Source organism: Ictidomys tridecemlineatus, chromosome 6, assembly GCF_052094955.1.
Source record: "Ictidomys tridecemlineatus isolate mIctTri1 chromosome 6, mIctTri1.hap1, whole genome shotgun sequence".
NCBI lineage: Eukaryota > Metazoa > Chordata > Mammalia > Rodentia > Sciuridae > Ictidomys > Ictidomys tridecemlineatus.
The window spans coordinates 159,372,663-159,392,888 of record NC_135482.1 but is presented as its reverse complement, the minus strand read 5'-3'; the positions used below and the strand labels follow the sequence as shown (position 1 = coordinate 159,392,888).

General features: G+C 42.3%; 2 protein-coding genes across 2 annotated transcripts; both read right to left on the bottom strand.

Annotated features, from left to right (window-relative positions):
* Nucleotides 1-3,559: 3,559 nt before the first annotated feature.
* Nucleotides 3,560-5,053, bottom strand: LOC144365119 (sperm motility kinase 2B-like). The gene has a single exon (XM_078015917.1). The coding sequence runs from the start codon at nt 5,051-5,053 to the stop codon at nt 3,560-3,562; it is 1,494 nt and encodes a 497-aa protein (XP_077872043.1).
* An 11,899-nt stretch (nt 5,054-16,952) lies between these two features.
* On the bottom strand, nt 16,953-18,446 carry LOC144365118 (sperm motility kinase 2B-like). The gene has a single exon (XM_078015916.1). It carries the CDS (start codon nt 18,444-18,446, stop codon nt 16,953-16,955), a length of 1,494 nt encoding a protein of 497 aa, XP_077872042.1.
* Between the last annotated feature and the right edge of the window lie 1,780 nt (nt 18,447-20,226).

Genomic DNA, 20,226 nt, shown 5'->3' with positions numbered 1-20,226 from the left:
TCAACCACTCTTTATTCAAAGAATATCCATACAGATATCCTAAAGCTAATATAAATGATTTAGGATTATTAATACGGCTACCATGTTGATACTATTCATAAAATACCTTATACCAAAATATGCAAAATCCATTTAATTACAATAATGCAACATAAGATGGTATTTCAGTTAATATGCTTATGTGTGACCAGCTAAAAACTTTAGGAAAAAAAAGCCAATCCCTGTAAATCAGTAAAGCTTTCTGAATAATTACTAACACAACATAGTTATTTAAAATTTATCACCCTAACATAAAAAATACGACTAATTAATGGGACCTACAGAAGGTCTCTAATCAACTATTTCTAAACCTACTACATAGCTCTCTTTTAACCTACAGAATAGGAATCAATGAAATAAAATTGATAACAACTCGTGTATATGTCATATTCTCATAATATACTCATGTATATATGTCAATTCTCAGAAAAAAATTATTAAAATTCCATGTAAAGAGACATTACACCAAATGTCTATATATTTCAGTCTTTTAATTCACTGTGGAAATTCATTTCTCAACCAAAAAAAAATCAGAGAGGTGGGCAGTACTGTAAAGACCTATAAGTTTGCAGTCCTAACAGAGGTTTCTTGAAATAACATAGTTTTCTCATTTCCATCAGTGTAAGAAACCACCAAACAAAAATATCTGTCAACTGATCAATAGATGATCAATCTTCAGGAAACAGAATCTACACCACTTGCTCTGTCAGCACAGCATCAGACATTACCCAGGTGAACTATAAAATATATTCATGGAAAACTGAGCACTTTGTTAATGCGGCTTCTTAAAGAAATAGGAAAGATGGAGATCAGTATGACATTTGAATTGGAAAACACCAGAATATAGATAGAATGGTCAATATCAATTTAAACATAATCTGCTGTGTGTGTGTGTGTGTGTGTGTGTGTGTGTGTCAGAGAGAGAGAGAGAGAGAGAGAGAGAGAGAGAGATTGGAGACTATACTCACAGGTCCTCTACTGCTGAGCTGCATCCCCAGTCTGTTTTATTATTATTGCTTAATTTTAATATGAGAAAGATGCTTACTATGTTGCTAAAGTTGCCTTTCAAATTGTGATCCTCCTGCCTCTGCTTGCCAAGTCATTTGGGATTACAGATATGAACCAGACCAAAATCATCTCTTAAAATTCTGTAACGGGAGATATCAAACTCTCCCTGAAATGATTTACAAAAAAAAAAAAAAAACTTCTATGATCAAATTGCACATCCTAGTAGGAGTCTCAATGTAGCCTAAGAAGCAAAGAGGTAACCGAGAAAGGAAAGAGAAAAGTCAGAGAAAGATCAAGAGGAGAGAGCAAAGGGCAAGACTAGAATCACAATGTTCAAATCACCTTTGAATGTGAAAAAGTAGATTAGTCTGTGAAATGCAGTTATTGCTTGCAGAGAGACAGGGTGAAATCAAAAGTGTGTAAAGCTGTTTCCAACATCTCATTGGTTTTAGGAAGCAAATATAGCCAGTCATCTCAAGGAGCAATGGAGACAACTAGTAAGGTTTAATTTTCTATCACTCTAAAAATGAGACCTATTCTATTCAGTGTTTGTGAAGATGAAAGATGTCACAAATGGCTTTCTAGACCACTCTGGATAAACTCCTGTCAGTTGGAGATATGCACTGCCCATACCATCGCCTCTTGACTATACTTGTGTCCAACAGGCAGGAAGAGGCAAGAAGGCCCTGGAGGGAACAGGCATCTTGGAAAAGTGGAAAAGCTGGTGTAGGTTGTAAGGATGGAACCCATGGTTTGTGCTCTACTCCACAGAAAGTCCTCAGCACGAAGGAGCTCGACATCAACATATATAAATATTTGAGTAAATGAAACAGCCCTTTCCTCCTACCTAGAGCAGGAGTTACACTGACCCCAGAGGAAAGGCCAACATCTGTTTCTAGGAGCCGCAGGGAGAACACCTGCCTGACAAGTGCCAGCCTGGCCCAGGGGCAGGCCTCGAGGCAAATGCCAGCCCAGGACACCCTGTCCTTCTGCTCCTGAGAACAACCACACAAAATGCAAAAACGTGTTCCTCCTCTACACTGCCTCCCTCCCGTCCTCTAGGATCCCACACCTCTGTGACTGTCCCAGTGTGGGCCTGCAGTTGTCACCTGGGCCTGGGCTTCCTCCCCAGGACACTCCTCCATGATCCTCAGTAGGCCTCTCCTGCTTCCCAGAACCTCCTGCACTTTGTGACCTTTCAGGCAGCTCTTAGGCAATCCCTTACCTAGGCCAAGGTTGGGTCAGAAAATGGCCATTTCCTGGCTACACACCTGTGCCCCTGCCTCAAGCCTTAGAGGGATTCACCACCATAGGGATTCTTTTCCATATAAAACATGCAAAGTGTTTCTCTTAAAAAAAAAAAAATCCCAATTTCACAAATGGGGCCTAATTTCAGAAAATGGAAAAAACTACTAAAATGACACATGTGACCTACATTTTTTTAAGGTATCCACACCCAATCATTGAGGGAATAGCAGAAGCTGCAAGAGAACCCCAAAGCAAAGAGCAATTCCACATGAGTACATTTTGCTTTTAAGCAAATATCCATAGATGGTTTGTCATCTCCACTCCCCAAACCCCATGTGCTCCCTTCCCTACTACCTTTAGCAAGGGCCACGAGGAATGGTGAGGCAGCATGGCAGGTGGTGAGGCACACAGTCAGGGCCATAGGCAGGCCCATCCCAACCCCTGGCCCTCCTCGGCCTTACTTGCAAACAGTAGGAAGGAGATGATGCCATAGAACTCTGGGGTTTCCAATGTCTTCTCAGATGTGATTTCTCCACAATTGCCACCCATCCCCTCTACACACCTCAGGAAGGGATTCCTTCTGTCAAAGGCTGCCAGCTCAAAGTCAGTTATGTCCCATCCAACTGGATTAAAGAGAGCAAATCTCCAATGGCAATAGGTCAAAGCATGTGAGATTAATTTACACTGGTGAGAGGCAAGAGACCCTCCACACTAAGGAAACAGTCCACATCCACATTGGCTAAAGGTGAGCATGTTACCTTATACACAGGCTAAAGTGAGTGAGTCCTCATCTGCACTGGTTCAAGGTGAACAAGTCTATGTACATTAAACAGGAGAGGGAAGCAGTTAGGTCTAGGAGAGGATGCCTGGTGGGCTCTGACACAGACACTTCCCCCCTTTTATAGATCAGCCTCTTTTTAAAAAATTTTTAGAATATCAGGTAGATTATGCAATTTCAGAGAAACCAATTTATTGAGAAATATCACTGCATACAAAAGCATGCGAAAAGGCAGGAGGGAAGGGTCTCAGGGAAAACAGTGTCATCTGATGTCCCCGGCAGGTGGAGGCATGGGAGATGCCTGATGTTCAGATAGATCCAGATGTGCTCCTGGCTGGACCCCCCATGTGGAGAAGCCCAGCCAGTAGGCACTCAGTCCTGCAGCTGTGGGAGTCCATGTGACAAATGCCAACATAGTGACAGCATCCATGGAGTAGAGAGTCCTCTGGCTGGTGTTTCTTCCTTTGGTCCATCTGAACTGTCCATTTATGTAGGAACCACCCGATTTGTGAACCTAGGAGGTTTCTGCACTCCTGGTGTAGGAGCCTCGTTTTCGCCATCACATGAGGGTGTGCAACAGCACAGTCTGCGCAAGCAGGCAGCCATCCTCCGCCTCACCCGCTTCCAAACCTTCCTGTGGCCCTGGGGACGCCCTGTGGTGGCATCTTGGGAGACATGGCTGTCTGTTGTTGATGGGCAGGGTTGGGGTATGTCAGAGTGATGCTGAGAGGCTAGCCTGGGAGTGGGGGGCTTCTCATATAGCAAGGCGAATCTAATGGCAGGCCAGCTGCCCCTTCTGAAGCTCTTCTGCCCTGACTCCTTGGCCTCCCGAGGCTGATGATGCTCACAGGGCAAGGGGAAGGTGTGAAGGGCAGGCTCACTCGCCCTCCTCTGCGGGAGGGCAGGGGAAATGGAAGGATCCCTGGGGCATGGGCGAGGCGCAACCCTCCTTCCCAGGGGCTTCATGCAGCCTGCCCCCTGGCTTATCTGCCGCTGGATTATGAGATAGGAAGCCATCACCCCATCAAACTTTCTCTGGGACAGCGACACCCAAGTACTGTAAGGGTCGTACCCCATGTCGAACAGCATTGTCAGTACTGTGGGGTCTGAGAGGTTGGGGAGGGGCACATCATGGGAAGGTAACTTCTCCTCACCCTGATTCAGCCACGGGTCCGCCAAGATCTCCTCTGCCGAGGGCCTTGCTCTGGGGTCCACTGTCAAGATTTTCTTGATGAGTCTTTTGGCTTTGGCTGAGACGCGCCAGGGAAATTTCAACTTGGGGTGTAAGATCTTCCTCATCAGCCCCTTCATGCTGGCTGCCATAAATGGGCGGTGTCCAGTCAACATATAATATAAAATGACACCCAGGCTCCAGCTGTCCACTGGGGGACCCTCGTGTACTTCCTCGCGCACACATTCCGGGGCGAGGTAGTCCAGAGTGCCCCAAAACTCGGTCAGCTTCTGCCCAGGCTTGAACATGGTGCTTAAGCCAAAGTCGACGATTCGGATGTTGCCTCTGGCATCCAGCACAATGTTCTTGGGCTTCAGGTCTCTGTGCAAGATGTGCATCTTGTGGCAGTAGCACACTGCACTCGCGATCTGCCTGAAGAGTCTCCTGGCCTCCTCCTCCTGCATGCCCCTAGGCGGGATGAGGTCAAATAAAGATCCCCCAACCCCGTACTCCATCACTATGTAGATCTGTTTGTGGGTTTCAATCACCTCAAAGAGCTGGATCACGTTCGGGTGGTTCAGGGTCTTCATCGCCAGTATTTCAGAGTGGACCAAATTCTCCCACGTGCTCCTTGGCAGGACTTTCACCGCCACCTCGGCCCCAGTGTGCAGATGGCGGGCTAGGATCACCTGACCATTTGCCCCATGATCAATGTCCTTCACGACCTGGTAATGGTCTGTGAAGGCCTTCTCCTGGCAGGAGCCAGGCCCCTGCGGCACTACACTAAACTCACTACTCTTACTATGCATCCTAAGCAGGAACACCAACTAAGGATGCTAGCTAAAAACAAAATAAGAAACTAAAACAACAAACCAAAATCAAAAAACAAAACAAGATAACACAAAAAACCCAAATCAAAGAAACAATCGCCAAAGACCACAAATCACCAACCGCCAACCACCAAACGCACTAACTAGCTGGGAGTCCGACAGGTCACCACCAAGAGCTTCCTGTACTTATGGACAAAATCCCAGCCTCAGTCACTCTGTTATATACCCGGGGATTCAGACTCCCTCACAATGGCTCCTTGTGAGGTCACAGCAAGAAATGGCCCAATCATGCCTGGGCATCACCCCCACTGGCCATCACCCTTTGAGCCTACAGGACCTTTTCTACTTTCACAGTAAGAATAAGAATGGAATCCAAGAAGGATTTCACTTCAATGGGTTATGGAAACTGGCATGTATTTTTTTTAAATTAAAATGTGAACATTGCGCTTGTAGGGGACAGATGATGCAGGGAACCTAAGACAGCAGGTTCAGAGGGTACAGTTGGCTGCCTTGGCTGCAGCCAGGTTCAGAGGGTACAGTTTTCACTGTAATCAAGTAATGCCCTGACTTCCAAGTTCAAGTAGTTTCAGAACTTTATACCCAGTTTGTTAGGGGAGGGGCTCAGAAGTTCACAGTCTGCAGAAGTTCACACAAAAGCACATCTTTCTTTTACTCTTTTGGGAAAATTAACCCTTCAAAGACAGTGCCTGAGAAGGGAGAGCTTCTTCTCCCCTTTCTTTCCTCCTCCTGCCAGCTGTGACTATGGAGCCCAATTGGTAGCCTGTACTGTCTTAGAAGTATAGACATCTCTGTGAAGTTCCAGCTCAAGGCCAGATGCCTGGTTAAAGGATTTGTCTTTTTTTTCAAATCACATTTTGCAGCTATAAAGTACTATATTGAATCTATGTTTGTGAAAAACTATTAAAAGGGCATACAGCACCAGAGTGCTGATTTCTTTCCAGGGCAGTGGCCAAGGAAAATACAGAAACAGGAAACAGGATAATAGGAAGTTCACCTACACAGAACTCTGCTGTAGAGACTCTTCTGCTGAGAGTCCTAAAATCAATTACAGTGAAAATTTCTGGAGAAGCTTAGTTAAGATTTTCTGTGGAGGAAGGAATGCCACAACAGGATCTCAATGGACTTTTCATTTCAAGTCTAGAAGTCTGTAATAACTTAGCCTTTGAATGACCTCATTTTTATATCTACACTGAAGATATTCAACTTCTTTATTTCCAACACTGAATCATGGGTGTCAAAAGGATCGTAGCCCCTCACATCATGATACTATATGATGCTCTCTTCCCTAAGATACTCTCAAGCATGGTAGGCACAGCTATGGGGTCTAGAGAGAGGAAGCACTAAGGAACAAAACACAGTGGGTTCAAACATTCAAAGTGATAAAGAACAAACCCTGATTGCCAAGAATCCTAGAACCAGTACTAGTGTCCTTCCCAGACGGGGAGGACATGGAGGCATTCTCAGGGACCCTTCATGCTGCTGAAAGCAAATGCCGTGGACTGGGTGATTTATTAACAAATTATCTAGTCCCACATCTGTAGACTGGCAACTTCTAGGTCAATGCAATTTGGTGCTGTGTCCTCATACGATGGAAAGGCAGAAAATGGAACTCATTTCCTCAGAACCCCTCGCCCTACATCTTTTCTATTTTTTTTCTTTTTGTATATACTGGAACTCAACCCAACACCCAGGAGCCTCTCACACTTTCAGCAAGTGCTGTACCACTGAGTTAGATCTGTCCCCTTTTCATTGTGAGAAGAGTGCTTGCTGAGTTGCTTAAGCTGGGCTTGAATATGTGATTCCCTCTGCCTCGGTGTCCCGAGCAGATAGGCTTAAGGCACTTGTGGTTTAAAAATGAGGTGTTCCCCAAAAGCTGCTGTGTTGAGGCAGGAATATTCAAAGGCAAAATGAGCGGATTGTCAGAGCTGTATCTAATCTGACCCTACTCGTTTCAATGGATAAATTGGGTGTTAACTGTAGGTAGGTGGAAAGTGACTGGAGTAAAGCCCTGAGAGGGTACTTCTTTCCTGCGTCTCCTTTCCTTGTTTGTCCCATGTTGCTAGGAAAGGAGAAGCTTGGCCCTTGCCCCGGCTTGTCCTATTCCCTTAGGAGCCAATCTTGTGGTAATTACATCATCATAATGCCATTTCCTTCAGTCTTGTTAGAATCTAAGAAAGCTTTCAAGGGATATATTTCAACCCATATCATTATATTCTTAGTTTTCTAACAGTTTTTATCCATAGATGTTGAATTTGCCCTGTTATTCTATTCTTATCAATGAAATGTACTATGATATAGGGATTTTCATGTTTACTTTAGGATGGAATTCGAACACTCAATTTTGGGTTTCTGCCATTGTTTGACACTATAATTTCTAGTTAATAATCTAGTAATGCTAGCCTCATAAAATAAATTGTGAATTGCTCCTTTCTCATCTGCTTCCCGGAAATTATTGCATAGAATTGTACTGATTCTTCTTTAATTGTGAGGTAGAATTCTCCACCTATACCCAAGATCCCTTTGGAGATTCTCAAATTAGCAACTTCACTTCCTAATGATCATTGGACCCTGAAAGGTTCATATTGTTGGGTAGTTCATGCTTTTCAAAAATTGGTTTATTTCAGTCCATTGTAGCTTATGTTTTCTGTTGTTCAGTTCACATTTTCTGATACTCACATGAAAATAACAAGATTTTGCTCTGTTGCTAAGCCTGGGCTTGAACATATGATCCCCTGCCTCAGAGTTCCAAGCAGATAGGCTTTTAAACCTTTTGTGGTTTCAAAATTAGGTGTTCCCCAAAAAGCTGCTGTGTGAAGGCAGGAATATTGAAAGGCAAATTGACTGAACAGTAGCTCTGTACTAGCGTTGCACCTAATCAGACCCTACTCATTTCAATGGACTAAATGGGTGTTAACTGTAGGCAGGTGGAAAGTGAATGGAGGAGATGGGTCACTGGAGTCATGCCCTGAGGGGTGCTTCTTCAGTGTTTATCCAAAAGAACTAAAATCAGCATACTGTAACAATATACCCACTGCAATGGTTATAGCAGCATAGTTCACAATGGCCGAATTATGGAAACAACCCAGATGTCCATCAACAGATGAATGATTCAAGAAAATGAGGTATATACAAACAATGGAGTTGTATTCAGCCATAAAGAAGAATGAAATAATGTGTATTATTTTACACTTATAGCACATCTCATTTCAGATTAGATACATTTAAAGCACTCAAAATCCACACTTGAATACAATATTATACTGTTCACAATAATGCAATATTACACTGTTTATTAGTTCATAAAACTAGCAAAGGTGAAGAACAGTCTGAGGAAGGTATGATGTAGAAACTGCCATAGTTAATGTTATGGATCCTAATCACAATGACAGTAATCATCAAGAAGGCAATGCAGTTATAAACACCTAAATAAAAATGGGATGATTTGGGATGAAGATCAAGCATATGGGCTAATGTCCCCAGGATAGGACTTTTGGAAAGACTTATCTGTCTCAGATATGGGAAAATGTTTACACAGGCAGCCAAACCAGTCAGGAAATGCTTACCTCTGTGATGCTCTAGGCTGTTTCATAATAGACAAGAAAACAGCAGGCATTGAGCCAGAAACTACAACATGCCATGATAATCACAGGAATTGTCAGCAGATTATAAAGCACCATTTAGATCTGATTCACAAGGTCAATCAATGATTAATGAATACTAAAGAGCTGGCTCTGTCCTCATACACCTCAGGATTAAGAAAAGCTTGTACCCAGCATTTCCCCTTCACTTCCCACCCTCCTGGATGCCTTAGCCAGTGTCTGTCCTTCTGAATCAAATCATGTAGCTCCTCCAGCCACTCAAGATGACTCCTGGTGATCTCCTTCAAGTGCACTACCTACTTTCTCTGACAAACCCTCTGTCTCTTAAATTATAGTCTGTGAAGGGTAGACTATGAGCATTTTCTGATTTCATGGTATTAACCAGTATCCTGTGACTCTGAAGACCCATCATAGGAAATATCTTCTGATTTTGTTAATGTAAAAATGGGTAATGCTCGGTTTAAAACTGGATTGAAGTTAGATTACCACTCATCAGTATCTATAACTAAACACAGAATTACTACTTACAATAATTTACAAAATAATTTACAAAATTATTTCAATGATCTACAAAATAAAGCAAAGAGAAACAGAATTTTTTTGACTCTATATGAGAAGGAGTCAAATTACTAGTAATAGCAATTAAAGTGCCCTATTGAAAGCTATTTATTAGAGGTTAGAGAGGTGTGACAAATTTTTAAAGGTCTCAGGACATAAGTTTCTGAATGTCAAAAAACAGCTCTGGATAGCTGGGCATGGTGGTGCACGCCTGTAATTCCAGTGGCTTGGGAGGCTGAAGCAGGAGAATTATAAGTTCAAAGCCAACCTCAGCAAAAGCAAGGTGCTAAGCAACTCAGTGAGACCCTGTCTCTAAATAACATACAAAATAGAGCTGGAGGTGTGGCTCAGTGGCCGAGTGCCCCTGAGTTCAATCAGTAACAAAAAAAAACCAAAAAACAAAAAAACAAAAAAAAGCAATTCTGGATAATGTAACTGGCCTCTTATAAACTGAGACCAATGGCAGGTTCCACATGCATTCTATATGAGGCCCATTATTACCTAATACAGAATCTCGGGCCACTTAAGATAAAGGTTTTAGGTAGAAGAAAGTTAACACCCCAAATCCCAATCTCTGGGACCACACTACATGAATGTCGTGATGAGCCTCTGTCTGCAGTGAGCTAATCTCAATAGCGGAGAAAATATGAGCAAAGGAGCTGGCTTCAGAACAAAGGCCCCTTGTGTATGTACACTTCAAAACCATATCTGGAAATTTAACCAATAAAGATGAAGTCTGCTTTAATTACCTTTAAATTTGAATAAATGAACTACACATCCTTACTTTTGTTTTCTTTCTCCTAAGCATTTACAATATTCTCCCATTTCATAAAACTTTTAGTTCAATTGAATATTATAAAAAATTCACTTGGATATTTTATTAGATTTGTTTGTATATACCAGGAGTTAAACATCAGACAGTCTATTCAATCCTAAGAATCTCTTGTTGCAAGATAGTTTGTTTCATACACAATTGGAATCTAATTCAATATTAGATTCACATCTAAAGCTTTCCATCCAACTGAAAAATGGAAAAGATGGGGTTATACATTGTCAGTTTTTATTTTGGAATATCATAATAATGGTACATACCCACAGGTATTTTATACTTGGCTATACTCAAAATCCTAACTATAGTATAAGAACAATACCAACCAGAAAATCATTCATGATTCGTTATCTTTGTAGTAGAATTAGGGCTAAGATGGGATAAGCCAGGGTGAGCAATTCAGCTTGCACCAGCCTGTGAGAGCCCATCTCTTCCATGCTCTGTGTCCATAGCATCACATAGGTAGCTTGAAGTCATCCACAGCCATAACAAGTATTTTACATCTCAGGAATTGTCAAAAGCAGAGTTTTACCACCCATTCTCCTAGATCTGGCTATAAAATATGACCAGCACACCACTGGATAAACTCCATCTTGGACTACATCAAAGAGCAGAAAATGGGTAAATGAATGATGGTCAGTGGAGGAAAGATGCAAAGAAAAAGATTACTCACCATAATTAATCAACATTAAAAATCAATGCTGTGGGAGAATATCACAAAGTACTGAAATTGCAGCTCATTGAATGGTAAGAACTTCATATATTTCAAATATCAGTTGCTTAAAAATAATTTGAATGAATATTTCTATCCTGACTAAATTACACCTATTCTATTCTATAAAACCAATGACCCAATCATTATGTTTAAATAATAGGACCTTGTTACCACTGGACAACAGCTCACCCTGACCCCAGAAAGATTACGTTGGTAAAAATGAATACCTTCTTACACTGGTGACTTGGAAGCCTAGACCAATAACTAATAGAATGATAATAATCTGTCTCCAAAACAGTTGGGTGGGGGAGAAAAAGCTATCCTAGGAATTCATAGGTGAATATTTATTTGTATAAACGTGTCCACATGTAAGGATTTATATGGTGTGTACAGAGTTGAACAGTAAGATATTAGAAATGAGTCTATCAATAAAAAAGGACTTCATAAAAAAAATTAATTCATGTATAAGAAAACACTACTTTATTTTAATGTAAGGTACAACATTCCCAAATAAATGAGAGTGAAAGCTGTAAGAACAGCATGATATTTGCATAAAAGTAGTCACATACACAGAATAGAGGGCCTAGAAGTAAACACACAAATTAACAGCCAACTAATTTTCAACAAAAAGTGCTAGGAACATGTCATGGAGAGAAGATAGGTTTTTCAGTAAAAGTTGTTGGTAAAACAAGGAAATTCATATGCAGAAGAGTGAAACTAGATTCCTAACCTATCACCATTTTTTTTAAAAAAAACCAATTCCAAATGGATTAAAGACTAAATGTAAAACTTGAAACTGTGAAACTACTAGATGGAAACATGGGAAATGCTTTAGGACATCACTAATCATGAGGAAAATATATATCAAATCCACAATGTCAAATCTTCATTCTTGTATGAATGACTAATATCAAAAAGACAACATCAAGTGCTGACAAGGACATGGAGTGAATACATACTATTGGTAGGAGCAGCTGGTGAACTCAGCCATCATGGAAACAGTATGGAGGTTCCTCAGAATTTCAAAAAGAGAACTACCACATGATCCAGCCATCCCCCACTGGGATATATCTACAGGAAATGAAATCAGTGAGTCATAGAGACATCTGCACTCCCATGATTGTGCAGCACTATTCACAATAACCAAGATATGGGAACAATCTAAGTACTCATCAGCTGATGAATGAATAAAGAAAATGTGGTACATATACACAATGGAATACCACTCAGCCATAAAAAGGAGGAAACCCTGGCATTTGTGACAGCATGGATGCAACTAGAGATTATTAAATGAAGTAAGCCAGGTGCAGGAAGACAAAGACTGCATGATCTCACAAATACATGGAATCTAGAAGAGTTGATTTCACAGAAGTTGGAAATAGAATGGTGCTTCCCAGTGACTGGGGAGAGTAGAGAGGAGGGTTGGGGAAATGTTGATCAAAGCATACGAAGTCACCATTAAGACAGGAGCAAGAACTCTTGGGGTGCTCTTGTACAACACAGTAACTACACATAACAATTATGAACTGGGTATCTGCAAAAGCCAGAGGATTTTGAATTTCTATTTCCTCCAACACATAAAAATATGTTGGAGGAAATAGATATGTTTAACCTGATCTAAACATTTTACAATATACACATGAATCAAAATATTACATAATTTTACATTATGATTTTGTGTTTATGATTTTTATGTTCCAAAATAAATTTAAGTACAAAAATATACTGTTCAAAATCAATGTTGTTCTTTTTCACTCTGAAACAGGTTTACCATCTACAAATTTTCAGAATTTCTGATATTACAAAAAAGAAAAAAATTCTAAACAGGAAATTTCTTGCCATTTACATTGGCAATCTTCTGCCAAGATGATTTTCTTCTTATCTTCTCTGTGCAATAAAGTCATGGAATATCTAATTTAAGAATGCAAATATGAGGCTGGGGTTGTGGCTCAGTGGTAGAGTGCTTGTCTAGCATATGAAGGCTCTGGGTTCAATCCTCAGCACCATATAACAATAAATAAAATAAAGGCATTGTGTCCAAATAAAAAAAATTTTTTTTGAAAGAATGCAAATAAATTGGAAAAATACTCCCTACAAAAGTTGGACACCTGCCTGTTGATGTTTCGAGTTTTCCAATCAAGATGATAAATCAAAAGAGACCCTCATCATTATACAAAATACACGTATGAAGATGTGAATTTGGTGTCAACATACCTTATATATAAGCAGAAATATAAATTATGGTATAATGGTGTATTAAGAATTTTAATGCAAAAATTTTTTAAAGTGAAGAGTCTACCCTCCACTATCAGCAAAAGACAGACTGCCTGCAGACATTTCATGTCTTACTTTCATATCTCACTTTGATGTCTCATGAGGATACCTAAGCACCCACTTCACTGGTTGCCTTGTTGACATCCTATTTTGTATTTATCCCTATTTCACATGCAGAGGGGAAGCTTTAAATCAAACATACACAGAGTAATTTGAAACTTGACTTGGTTGGTATTGAGGTATCTGGAGAATCTGGGCTCTTCAACCCTCTTGTATTAGAACTGCCCAGTGGGCCTTCACTATTTTCTTTCTAGTAAAGTTTCAACCACTCTTTATTCAAAGAATATCCATACAGATATCCTAAAGCTAATATAAATGATTTAGGATTATTAATACGGCTACCATGTTGATACTATTCATAAAATACCTTATACCAAAATATGCAAAATCCATTTAATTACAATAATGCAACATAAGATGGTATTTCAGTTAATATGCTTATGTGTGACCAGCTAAAAACTTTAGGAAAAAAAAGCCAATCCCTGTAAATCAGTAAAGCTTTCTGAATAATTACTAACACAACATAGTTATTTAAAATTTATCACCCTAACATAAAAAATACGACTAATTAATGGGACCTACAGAAGGTCTCTAATCAACTATTTCTAAACCTACTACATAGCTCTCTTTTAACCTACAGAATAGGAATCAATGAAATAAAATTGATAACAACTCGTGTATATGTCATATTCTCATAATATACTCATGTATATATGTCAATTCTCAGAAAAAAATTATTAAAATTCCATGTAAAGAGACATTACACCAAATGTCTATATATTTCAGTCTTTTAATTCACTGTGGAAATTCATTTCTCAACCAAAAAAAAATCAGAGAGGTGGGCAGTACTGTAAAGACCTATAAGTTTGCAGTCCTAACAGAGGTTTCTTGAAATAACATAGTTTTCTCATTTCCATCAGTGTAAGAAACCACCAGACAAAAATATCTGTCAACTGATCAATAGATGATCAATCTTCAGGAAACAGAATCTACACCACTTGCTCTGTCAGCACAGCATCAGACATTACCCAGGTGAACTATAAAATATATTCATGGAAAACTGAGCACTTTGTTAATGCGGCTTCTTAAAGAAATAGGAAAGATGGAGATCAGTATGACATTTGAATTGGAAAACACCAGAATATAGATAGAATGGTCAATATCAATTTAAACATAATCTGCTGTGTGTGTGTGTGTGTGTGTGTGTGTGTGTGTGTCAGAGAGAGAGAGAGAGAGAGAGAGAGAGAGAGAGATTGGAGACTATACTCACAGGTCCTCTACTGCTGAGCTGCATCCCCAGTCTGTTTTATTATTATTGCTTAATTTTAATATGAGAAAGATGCTTACTATGTTGCTAAAGTTGCCTTTCAAATTGTGATCCTCCTGCCTCTGCTTGCCAAGTCATTTGGGATTACAGATATGAACCAGACCAAAATCATCTCTTAAAATTCTGTAAAGGGAGATATCAAACTCTCCCTGAAATGATTTACAAAAAAAAAAAAAAAACTTCTATGATCAAATTGCACATCCTAGTAGGAGTCTCAATGTAGCCTAAGAAGCAAAGAGGTAACCGAGAAAGGAAAGAGAAAAGTCAGAGAAAGATCAAGAGGAGAGAGCAAAGGGCAAGACTAGAATCACAATGTTCAAATCACCTTTGAATGTGAAAAAGTAGATTAGTCTGTGAAATGCAGTTATTGCTTGCAGAGAGACAGGGTGAAATCAAAAGTGTGTAAAGCTGTTTCCAACATCTCATTGGTTTTAGGAAGCAAATATAGCCAGTCATCTCAAGGAGCAATGGAGACAACTAGTAAGGTTTAATTTTCTATCACTCTAAAAATGAGACCTATTCTATTCAGTGTTTGTGAAGATGAAAGATGTCACAAATGGCTTTCTAGACCACTCTGGATAAACTCCTGTCAGTTGGAGATATGCACTGCCCATACCATCGCCTCTTGACTATACTTGTGTCCAACAGGCAGGAAGAGGCAAGAAGGCCCTGGAGGGAACAGGCATCTTGGAAAAGTGGAAAAGCTGGTGTAGGTTGTAAGGATGGAACCCATGGTTTGTCCTCTACTCAACAGAAAGTCCTCAGCACGAAGGAACTCGACATCAACATATATAAATATTTGAGTAAATGAAACAGCCCTTTCCTCCTACCTAGAGCAGGAGTTACACTGACCCCAGAGGAAAGGCCAACATCTGTTTCTAGGAGCCGCAGGGAGAACACCTGCCTGACAAGTGCCAGCCTGGCCCAGGGGCAGGCCTCGAGGCAAATGCCAGCCCAGGACACCCTGTCCTTCTGCTCCTGAGAACAACCACACAAAATGCAAAAACGTGTTCCTCCTCTACACTGCCTCCCTCCCGTCCTCTAGGATCCCACACCTCTGTGACTGTCCCAGTGTGGGCCTGCAGTTGTCACCTGGGCCTGGGCTTCCTCCCCAGGACACTCCTCCATGATCCTCAGTAGGCCTCTCCTGCTTCCCAGAACCTCCTGCACTTTGTGACCTTTCAGGCAGCTCTTAGGCAATCCCTTCCATAGGCCAAGGTTGGGTCAGAAAATGGCCATTTCCTGGCTACACACCTGTGCCCCTGCCTCAAGCCTTAGAGGGATTCACCACCATAGGGATTTTTTTCCATATAAAACATGCAAAGTGTTTCCCTTAAAAAAAAAAATCCCAATTTCACAAATGGGGCCTAATTTCAGAAAATGGAAAAAACTACTAAAATGACACATGTGACCTACATTTTTTTAAGGTATCCACACCCAATCATTGAGGGAATAGCAGAAGCTGCAAGAGAACCCCAAAGCAAAGAGCAATTCCACATGAGTACATTTTGCTTTTAAGCAAATATCCATAGATGGTTTGTCATCTCCACTCCCCAAACCCCATGTGCTCCCTTCCCTACTACCTTTAGCAAGGGCCACGAGGAATGGTGAGGCAGCATGGCAGGTGGTGAGGCACACAGTCAGGGCCATAGGCAGGCCCATCCCAACCCCTGGCCCTCCTCGGCCTTACTTGCAAACAGTAGGAAGGAGATGATGCCATAGAACTCTGTGGGGTTTCCAATGTCTTCTCAGATGTGATTTCTCCACAATTGCCATCCATCCCCTCCACACACCTCAGGAAGGGATTCCTTCTGTCAAAGGCTGCCAGCTCAAAGTCAGTTATGTCCCATCCAACTGGGTTAAAGGGAGCAAATCTCCAATGGCAATAGGTCAAAGCATGTGAGATTAATTTACACTGGTGAGAGGCAAGAGACCCTCCACACTAAGGAAACAGTCCACATCCACATTGGCTAAAGGTGAGCATGTTACCTTATACACAGGCTAAAGTGAGTGAGTCCTCATCTGCACTGGTTCAAGGTGAACAAGTCTATGTACATTAAACAGGAGAGGGAAGCAGTTAGGTCTAGGAGAGGATGCCTGGTGGGCTCTGACACAGACACTTCCCCCCTTTTATAGATCAGCCTCTTTTTAAAAATTTTTTAGAATATCAGGTAGATTATGCAATTTCAGAGAAACCAATTTATTGAGAAATATCACTGCATACAAAAGCATGCGAAAAGGCAGGAGGGAAGGGTCTCAGGGAAAACAGTCTCATCTGATGTCCCCGGCAGGTGGAGGCATGGGAGATGCCTGATGTTCAGATAGATCCAGATGTGCTCCTGGCTGGACCCCCCATGTGGAGAAGCCCAGCCAGTAGGCACTCAGTCCTGCAGCTGTGGGAGTCCATGTGACAAATGCCAACATAGTGACAGCATCCATGGAGTAGAGAGTCCTCTGGCTGGTGTTTCTTCCTTTGGTCCATCTGAACTGTCCATTTATGTAGGAACCACCCGATTTGTGAACCTAGGAGGTTTCTGCTCTCCTGGTGTAGGAGCCTCGTTTTCGCCATCACATGAGGGTGTGCAACAGCACAGTCTGCGCAAGCAGGCAGCCATCCTCTGCCTCACCCGCTTCCAAACCTTCCTGTGGCCCTGGGGACGCCCTGTGGTGGCATCTTGGGAGACATGGCTGTCTGTTGTTGATGGGCAGGGTTGGGGTATGTCAGAGTGATGCTGAGAGGCTAGCCTGGGAGTGGGGGGCTTCTCATATAGCAAGGCGAATCTAATGGCAGGCCAGCTGCCCCTTCTGAAGCTCTTCTGCCCTGACGCCTTGGCCTCCCGAGGCTGATGATGCTCACAGGGCAAGGGGAAGGTGTGAAGGGCAGGCTCACTCGCCCTCCTCTGGGGGAGGGCAGGGGAAATGGAAGGATCCCTGGGGCATGGGCGAGGCGCAACCCTCCTTCCCAGGGGCTTCATGCAGCCTGCCCCCTGGCTTATCTGCCGCTGGATTATGAGATAGGAAGCCATCACCCCATCAAACTTTCTCTGGGACAGCGACACCCAAGTACTGTAAGGGTCGTACCCCATGTCGAACAGCATTGTCAGTACTGTGGGGTCTGAGAGGTTGGGGAGGGGCACATCATGGGAAGGTAACTTCTCCTCACCCTGATTCAGCCACGGGTCCGCCAAGATCTCCTCTGCCGAGGGCCTTGCTCTGGGGTCCACTGTCAAGATTTTCTTGATGAGTCTTTTGGCTTTGGCTGAGACGCGCCAGGGAAATTTCAACTTGGGGTGTAAGATCTTCCTCATCAGCCCCTTCATGCTGGCTGCCATAAATGGGCGGTGTCCAATCAACATATAATATAAAATCACACCCAGGCTCCAGCTGTCCACTGGGGGACCCTCGTGTACTTCCTCGCGCACACATTCCGGGGCGAGGTAGTCCAGAGTGCCCCAAAACTCGGTCAGCTTCTGCCCAGGCTTGAACATGGTGCTTAAGCCAAAGTCGACGATTCGGATGTTGCCTCTGGCATCCAGCACAATGTTCTTGGGCTTCAGGTCTCTGTGCAAGATGTGCATCTTGTGGCAGTAGCACACTGCACTCGCGATCTGCCTGAAGAGTCGCCTGGCCTCCTCCTCCTGCATGCCCCTAGGCGGGATGAGGTCAAATAAAGATCCCCCAACCCCGTACTCCATCACTATGTAGATCTGTTTGTGGGTTTCAATCACCTCAAAGAGCTGGATCACGTTCGGGTGGTTCAGGGTCTTCATCGCCAGTATTTCAGAGTGGACCAAATTCTCCCACGTGCTCCTTGGCAGGACTTTCACCGCCACCTCGGCCCCAGTGTGCAGATGGCGGGCTAGGATCACCTGACCATTTGCCCCATGATCAATGTCCTTCACGACCTGGTAATGGTCTGTGAAGGCCTTCTCCTGGCAGGAGCCAGGCCCCTGAGGCACTACACTAAACTCACTACTCTTACTATGCATCCTAAGCAGGAACACCAACTAAGGATGCTAGCTAAAAACAAAATAAGAAACTAAAACAACAAACCAAAATCAAAAAACAAAACAAGATAACACAAAAAACCCAAATCAAAGAAACAATCGCCAAAGACCACAAATCACCAACCGCCAACCACCAAACGCACTAACTAGCTGGGAGTCCGACAGGTCACCACCAAGAGCTTCCTGTACTTATGGACAAAATCCCAGCCTCAGTCACTCTGTTATATACCCTGGGATTCAGACTCCCTCACAATGGCTCCTTGTGAGGTCACAGCAAGAAATGGCCCAATCATGCCTGGGCATCACCCCCACTGGCCATCACCCTTTGAGCCTACAGGACCTTTTCTACTTTCACAGTAAGAATAAGAATGGAATCCAAGAAGGATTTCATTCAATGGGTTATGGAAACTGGCATGTATTTTTTTTAAATTAAAATGTGAACATTGCGCTTGTAGGGGACAGATGATGCAGGGAACCTAAGACAGCAGGTTCAGAGGGTACAGTTGGCTGCCTTGGCTGCAGCCAGGTTCAGAGGGTACAGTTTTCACTGTAATCAAGTAATGCCCTGACTTCCAAGTTCAAGTAGTTTCAGAACTTTATACCCAGTTTGTTAGGGGAGGGGCTCAGAAGTTCACAGTCTGCAGAAGTTCACACAAAAGCACATCTTTCTTTTACTCTTTTGGGAAAATTAACCCTTCAAAGACAGTGCCTGAGAAGGGAGAGCTTCTTCTCCCCTTTCTTTCCTCCTCCTGCCAGCTGTGACTATGGAGCCCAATTGGTAGCCTGTACTGTCTTAGAAGTATAGACATCTCTGTGAAGTTCCAGCTCAAGGCCAGATGCCTGGTTAAAGGATTTGTCTTTTTTTTCAAATCACATTTTGCAGCTATAAAGTACTATATTGGATCTATGTTTGTGAAAAACTAGTAAAAGGGCATACAGCACCAGAGTGCTGATTTCTTTCCAGGGCACTGGCCAAGGAAAATACAGAAACAGGATAATAGGAAGTTTACCTACACAGAACTCTTCTGTAGAGACTCTTCTGCTGAGAGTCCTAAAATAAATTACGGTGAAAATTTCTGGAGAAGCTTAGTTAAGATTTTCTGTGGAGGAAGGAATGCCACAACAGGATCTCAATGGACTTTTCATTTCAAGTCTAGAAGTCTGTAATAACTTAGCCTTTGAATGACCTCATTTTTATATCTACACTGAAGATATTCAACTTCTTTATTTCCAACACTGAATCGTGGGTGTCAAAAGGATCGTAGCCCCTCACATCATGATACTATATGATGCTCTCTTCCCTAAGATACTCTCAAGCATGGTAGGCACAGCTATGGGGTCTAGAGAGAGGAAGCACTAAGGAACAAAACACAGTGGGTTCAAACATTCAAAGTGATAAAGAACAATCCCTGATTGCCAAGAATCCTAGAATCAGTACTAGTGTCCTTCCCAGACGGGGAAGACATGGAGGCATTCTCAGGGACCCTTCATGCTGCTGAAAGCAAATGCCGTGGACTGGGTGATTTATTAACAAATTATCTAGTCCCACATGTGTAGACTGGCAACTTCTAGGTCAATGCAATTTGGTGCTGTGTCCTCATACGATGGAAAGGCAGAAAACGGAACTCATTTCCTCAGAACCCCTCGCCCTACATCTTTTCTATTTTGTTCTTTTTGTATATACTGGAACTCAACCCAACACCCAGGAGCCTCTCACACTTTCAGCAAGTGCTGTACCACTGAGTTAGATCTGTCTCCTTTT